Below are 6,108 nucleotides of genomic sequence, written 5' to 3' on the forward strand. Positions count from 1 at the left end.
ATCATCACCATTACCCACCAGAGCACGTCGGGGATTCCTTCCAAACACACACACACACACACACATAAGCCCAAAAACAACTGAACACAAACACGCACACAAACCCTCCTCCGCTCCATCCCTCCCTGCACCCCTCTCACCTCCAGGAAGCCTCGCTCATCCAGGAAGCGGCGCACGCCGCCGATGATGCGGGAGCGGGTGCGGAAGATGTCCTGCACCTCGGGGTTGACAATGAGGTCCAGGTACCGCTGACGGTACCGCGTCTCCTGCAGTACCATGGCAGAGTACACATAGTTGTGAGGCAGGCAGGGAGGCAGGCGGGGCGCAGGCGGCGTTGCGTGTGTGTGTGTGGGCAGCGAGGCAGCGGCATGTGCAGGCTGCCTCGGCTCCCCTGCGCTCCTCTGCAACTTTCCAGCCACTCCCCAGCAGCAGGGCCCAGCCAGGCGCCTCCCAGGCTCACCGCCCAGCCAGGCTCACCTGGTCCTTCAGGCCAAAGTGGCCGCCCGGCGGCATGTGCAGGCAGGGCGCCAGCACCTGCAGGCAGGCGGGCAGGCGGGCAGGCGGGCGCAGCACGGTCTGGGCCGACGAGCAACCCGCTGCCGTGCCTGCGCCCGTGGCACCACCCGCGGCCCACCTCCCTGCCTCCCTCCACCCACCACAAGCACCCACATCCCCACCCTCACACCTCCTCCCCCACCCACACACAAGCGGCACGCGGGCCGCACCTGCAGGCTCCTGGGGAACACCGACAGCTCGCCGCGCTTGGACTTGCCCGGGAAGCCGCCCACGCCGACAATGTCGCCGCGCTTCACGCTGTTCATGAGGCGCTGGAAGTCCTCCAGGGCGCCCCCAAAGTTGCGGGCGTCGCACATGACCTGGATCTTGGCGCCCTCGGAGCGCAGGTCGAAAAAGATGAGCTTGGCGCCCGAGGCGGCTTTGCGCACGACGCGCCCCGCCAGGCTCACGCCCTCCTCCGGCACCTGCTGCCCCGGCTCCAGGCTGCCGTACTGGGCCACGTAGGCGGGCAGCTGGATGGAGACGTGGAACTTGTGAGGGTAGGGGTTGTCGCCCCGCGCCTTGGCCGCCGTCACCTGCGCCACACCGCAGGCCGCCCGGCGGTCAGCGCCGAGCGGCACCGGCGTCCAGCTCGCGCCCAGCCCCGCTCGACTGCCGCACCCCGCTGCAGCTTCTGGGTGGCAGCACCAGCGAGGGAGCTGGGACCCAGGGGCGGGAGGCGCCGCAGTGGGCGGGCCTCCCGGCTCGGCGCCGCCGCCACCACCGAGAGAGGCATCTCCACACCACCACACGCACCGCCCTGACTCGGTTCTCGTAGTACTTGGTGGGGTCGGTTTCCTCGTTGCTGTCATCCTCCAGAGCCACCGCCGCCTCGCCCTTGGCAGCCTTGGCCGCCGCCCGCGCCACCGCCTCTGCCGCCTGCTTGGCCTGCTCGCAGCCAGCGCAGCAGCAACGGGTGGTTGGGAGGGAGGCCACGGCAGGAGGGCCGCAGGTGCGGTGGGAGGAGAGGCGAGGGGGCCACAGAGGGCAGCGGCAGCCATGCTTCCAGCAGGAGACGACAGCAAGGCAGGTGCAGGCAGCCACAAGTCCGAAGCCGCGATCTGCCACCAAAACCAGAGCGACGGCTGGCGGCTGGCGGCGGCAGCGGCGGCAAACACACCTTCTTCTCCGCCATCTCCTTCTCCTTCTGCGCCAGCTTCTGGCGCCTCTTGAACTCGCTGCGGGTCAGTAGAAGCGGCGGGCGCAGTGGAAAGCAGGCCGCTCCGCCATCATCACCGTCCCACGCGCGCAGTGCAGCGGCATGCGAGCCCTGCCGGCCCCTGGCCACTCCAGCACGCACCTCTTGCTCAGCGGCTCCCCCTTCTCATCCACCAGGCCGTCCTCATACTTCTCAGGCAGCACCCACGCTTCTCCCGGCGCGCTCGTCATGTTTGCAGGCTGCTCGACAATCGTTGATTGACTCAGAGCAGCGCAAGATGCACGAGGCATCCAAGTCCCGCCATGGGGTGTGGGCGGCGCAGCGTGGCGCAGCAGGCGGCCGCCGCCGCAGCCCGAATGGACTTGCACGGACTTGTGCCTTGGCATGGCCGCTTCCATCAAGCGTCAGCCATCACAGATTCAGGACAGGCCAAAGAATGCATTTCAGTTTGAACAAAATCAGTGCAGTGACGACAAAATCAGAGCAGCAGCGTTCACCCAAGAGCGGTCAAACCAGGAGAGGTAACAGAGAGCAATGCGACGGATCACCGCATTGCAAGTCACGATGGCAAGTTGCGTTATTGTTCTGCTCTGGCAATGCCCAGCGCTTTAGCGTGCATGTCATGCTTGCCGCGGCAGCTTGCTCTTCATGAGGTTGCTAGGCGACACATCGCTGTCGCTGCCGCCGCCATCCAGGAAGGCGTCGCGCCCTCGTTTGCCGCCGCCGCCGCCGCCGCCCAGCACGGCCGCCGCCCCAGCGCAAGCCACGCCCGCCGCCGCGGGCGCCGGCGGCCGCGGCGGCTTGCAGGGCGTGCTGGTGCTGACCTTGGACCCAAACCGCTTGTGCACCCAGCTCTCAAACGCTTCATGCACCGCCCGCACATGCTGCGGCGAGGAGTTGCGCGAGTACACCCGCAGGCTCTTCTCCTGCAAGGGCCGGATGGGGAGGAGCGGCGGCGAGGCGGTGTCTCATGCCGGGCCCCGCAAGCGCTGTCTGCCCATGCCGCCGCCGAGCACCCACGGCGCTGGCGAGCGGAGGGCAGCACAGCACACACACAACAACCCAGCCCGCCTGCCAGCCCGGGCAAACCCCCAGCACACACACAGCCTACCACCCGGGACAGGCAAACACACACACACTGACACACTGACACACTGACCAGGCTAGCAGCCTCCCAGCCCCGCCGCACCATCCCACCCCTCACACCTGGTGGTATGCCACCACAAAGGAGGAGATCTGCTCGGGGCGCAGCTTGCGCTTGTGGGTGGAGTCGAGGCGGTCGAAGAAGTGCACCGCATCCAGCGGGTTCTTCTCCTTGGCGCTGTAGTCTATCTTGTTCTCCTGCGAAGGCAGAGGTACAGGCAGCGGGGGCAGGGAGAGCGGGAGAGAGATGAGGGAGGGAGAGGGCGCGTGTGAGAGTGTGGGTGGGGGCTGTGGGGCGCAGGGCAGGCGGGGGTGGAGGGCACAGGGCAGCGCGGCTGCACCGCGTGCGGCCGCTCGCGGCGGCGCGCCCAACGCTCCGCCCAGGGCCGGCCCGCCGCGGGCCCAGCCTTCCGTGCCGCCCCCTGCTGCCCGTTGCCGCCGCACCTGCAGGATGACGTCCTCTGCCCGCAGCTGAACCTCGCCGCCCCTGTAGCTATTGACGATGTCCTGAGGGCTGGGGGCGCTCCACTGGCCCCGCTCCAGGCATTCCTGCACGGGCGAGGCGGCAGCGGGCGGGAGCGGGTGGGCGGCGGCCAAGAGGTCGGCTTACAACACAGCCGGGCGCCAGCCGCAGAGCGGCGTGTCGCTGTGCGGCACCCATCTGTGCCGCCTTGTTCACGGCTGCCTGCCCTGCCCCTCTGCCCGCCCCGTGGTCCCCCCAGGCCTGGCCTCCCAGCCTCTTCCGCCTCCCCAGTCACCCGCCTGCGGGATGAGGCACTCGGTGGCATACTTGTACAGCTCCCGCCGCCGCAGGCGCTCGATGATGGCCCGCGCCGACCGCAGCGCCGCCTCGTCCTCGGGCTCCACGTTGAGGAAGCGGCGGTACAGCTCGAAGTTCTCGACCACCTGGGAGGCGGGGCAAGGGGAGGCAACGTAAGAAAACGTTTTGCACCCTGCCTCCTGCCCGGCCCAAACAACTGCTGGCACCACGGCATCACGCATGATCTGTGCGCCACCTCACATCCAACACGTTGTCATCTAGCAGCTGGAAGTCTGCCGCCGACCGGATCTTGTCGCTGATGCGCAGCGCAGAGTCCGCCTCCAGCAGCGCATCCACCACCATGAACTCGATGGCCTTGCACTTCCTGCGGTACCGCCGGCAGTACAGACGAGCAGTACAGTTTGCGCGCGCAGCGGTGCCCTGCTGCGGCATCGCGACGAGCGCAGCCCTGGCGGCTCGGCTCACTTGTGTGTGTAGACCTGGCTGTGCATCAAGGCGCGGGTGTGGAAGAGCTGGTACAGGTTGATATACTCTGAAGGGGGTGGGAAGGAGGACGAGAGAGGAGGGGAAGACAGAGTCAGGCGCCGGATGAGGAGGAGGAAGAGGGGAGAGGCAGAGGCATCGGCTGCGAGGCGAGGCGTGGTGCGAGCCGAGCGGCGCACCGGTATACTTGAAGCAAATCTCGTCGCCAATGACCTGCCGGCCGGCAGCAAGAGCGGCAGCAGGAGTGTTGGTAGGGACCCTTCCCGGTCACGGCCGTCGCGGCCGCACACACTGACGCGGGCATGGGCGGCGGCGGCAGCTCGCGCTGGCGAGCAGGGGCAGGGGCGCAGCGCCCAGGCCACGGAGACTTCCCAGGCAGCACCGCACCTTGCTGAACTGGATGATGCGGTTGAAATCGCAGGACAGGTTTAGGCCGCAGTACATTGAGTCACGCTTCAGGTAATCAAACTGCGGCAGCACAGGGAGGAAAGAAGCAAGCCATGATGAGGGTGCTGGGCGGATGCCAGCAGCACGCCCCGGCCTGCACGCAGACGGCCTCGCCCTGGCCCACGCGGCGCCTGCTACACCGCTCCTGCGGCACAGCCGTGCCGCGCAGTGGTACGGCGGTACCGCACCTTGTCCACGTCTATGTTGTTGCGCCCGTTGGCAACGATCTCGTACAGCCACCGCTTGCCGGGCGGCGGCGCCATGCTGGCGCCGTGCCCAGACAGGATCATGCTCTGCGGGGCGCGGCAGCGGCGGCAGGGCTGTGGGCGAGGCACATGCTGCGGCTGGCACACACTGCAGCACGTATTCACAGCAGAAGCAAAAGCAAAAAAGACACAGCCCCAGCATGCAGCGCTGGCACAACGAGCGTCTGCCATCCGCCTCGGCGCCCGCCCACCCACACCCACCTGCACGGTCTTCACATCGTGGCTGGTCAGGGAGTCCATGTGGTTGGCATCGATGATGTGATCCAGCATGGCAGTCGACATGTCCTCATGCTCCCTGCATGGGGAAGCGCGCGCATGGCGTGGGTACTGGAGAAAAGGGCGCAGAGGCGGGGGCGGGGGTGGAGGGAGCCACGAGGGACGGGACCAGCGGGCTCCAGGCTCCCCGTGGGCATGGCAGCGCAGGGGAGCCGCAGCCGGGCGCACCAATCTGTGATGCCCTTGCGGCGCAGGAACTCCCGGTCAAACACATGAGAGAAGGGGCCATGGCCTAGGTCGTGACACAGCCCTGCCAGCTCCACCTGCGGCACACACACACGCACCCATCCGCCCGGTGCGGCGGCAGCGGCGGCGTCAGCGAGGAGGGCACGGGGAGAACAGGGGCAGCGGGGGCACAACCAAAGACAGCCTGCGAGCGAGCAGAGGCAGCGGGAGGAGGGTACCAGCATGGGCAGCTAACGGCCGAGAGCGAGCAGGGCGGCACGAGCGCAGCAGGCAGGAAGGCGGCGGCAAGGGTGCAGCCCACCAGGCGCAGATCTCGCCGCTCTATCTCCAGCTCCCCGCGCTGCATGGTCCACAGGTGTGTGGCAAAGCGGTAGGCCAGGTGCGCCACCCCCAGGCTGTGCTCAAAGCGGTTGTGGCTGGCCTGCACGCGGAGGGGAGGGCCGGGCGGGCAGGCGGCGGCGGCTCGGGCAGAGCTCTGAGGGCGGCGCGTTGCCGCCAGGAAGCTGCCCGCGTTCTTTAAAGCGCGACCTTAGGTGTGTGTTTGTGTGTTTCGAGAGGGAATCCCTGCCTCTTGTTCAGCCCCAGCAGAGCAGCAGGGGCAGGGAGCTGGGCGGCGCGCTCACTCCTGGGAACACCATGTAAGTGAGGCCCAGCTGCTTGAGCCGGCGCAGGCGCTGGAACTGTCGGGTGTCAAAAATGAGGGTGGAAACAGGGTCCAGCCGGAACGAGCCGTGCACTGGGTCCTGAGAGGGTGGGCGGGGGGCTGGCAATCAGGCAGGCAGGGAAGCAGGACGCGGGGGGGGGGGGGGGGG

General features: G+C 67.9%; 2 protein-coding genes across 2 annotated transcripts in view; both read right to left on the bottom strand.

Annotated features, from left to right (window-relative positions):
* The window catches only part of CHLNCDRAFT_138835 (hypothetical protein), a gene marked incomplete at both ends in the record, with an annotated part of 6,216 nt that extends 4,272 nt beyond the window's left edge, over nucleotides 1-1,944 (bottom strand). Inside the window, 6 exons of the mRNA XM_005844519.1 lie at nucleotides 141-266; nucleotides 478-534; nucleotides 726-1,091; nucleotides 1,312-1,443; nucleotides 1,676-1,733; nucleotides 1,856-1,944. Coding sequence (XP_005844581.1) covers nucleotides 141-266; nucleotides 478-534; nucleotides 726-1,091; nucleotides 1,312-1,443; nucleotides 1,676-1,733; nucleotides 1,856-1,944 — 828 coding nt within the window. The remainder of the gene's footprint in view (nucleotides 1-140; nucleotides 267-477; nucleotides 535-725; nucleotides 1,092-1,311; nucleotides 1,444-1,675; nucleotides 1,734-1,855) is intronic.
* Nucleotides 1,945-2,334: 390 nt separating this feature from the next.
* On the bottom strand, nucleotides 2,335-6,039 carry CHLNCDRAFT_26697 (hypothetical protein; the record flags this gene model as incomplete). The annotated part of the gene is made up of 14 exons (XM_005844520.1): nucleotides 2,335-2,640; nucleotides 2,921-3,055; nucleotides 3,302-3,394; nucleotides 3,537-3,538; nucleotides 3,616-3,745; nucleotides 3,879-4,002; nucleotides 4,104-4,170; nucleotides 4,301-4,334; nucleotides 4,509-4,589; nucleotides 4,757-4,861; nucleotides 5,036-5,129; nucleotides 5,279-5,373; nucleotides 5,598-5,717; nucleotides 5,920-6,039. Coding segments are annotated over 14 exons (1,506 nt in total), but the record flags the coding sequence as incomplete, so codon positions are not given.
* Nucleotides 6,040-6,108: the final 69 nt, after the last annotated feature.

Source organism: Chlorella variabilis (genome assembly GCF_000147415.1).
Source record: "Chlorella variabilis unplaced genomic scaffold CHLNCscaffold_22, whole genome shotgun sequence".
Classification (NCBI taxonomy): Eukaryota; Viridiplantae; Chlorophyta; class Trebouxiophyceae; order Chlorellales; family Chlorellaceae; genus Chlorella; species Chlorella variabilis.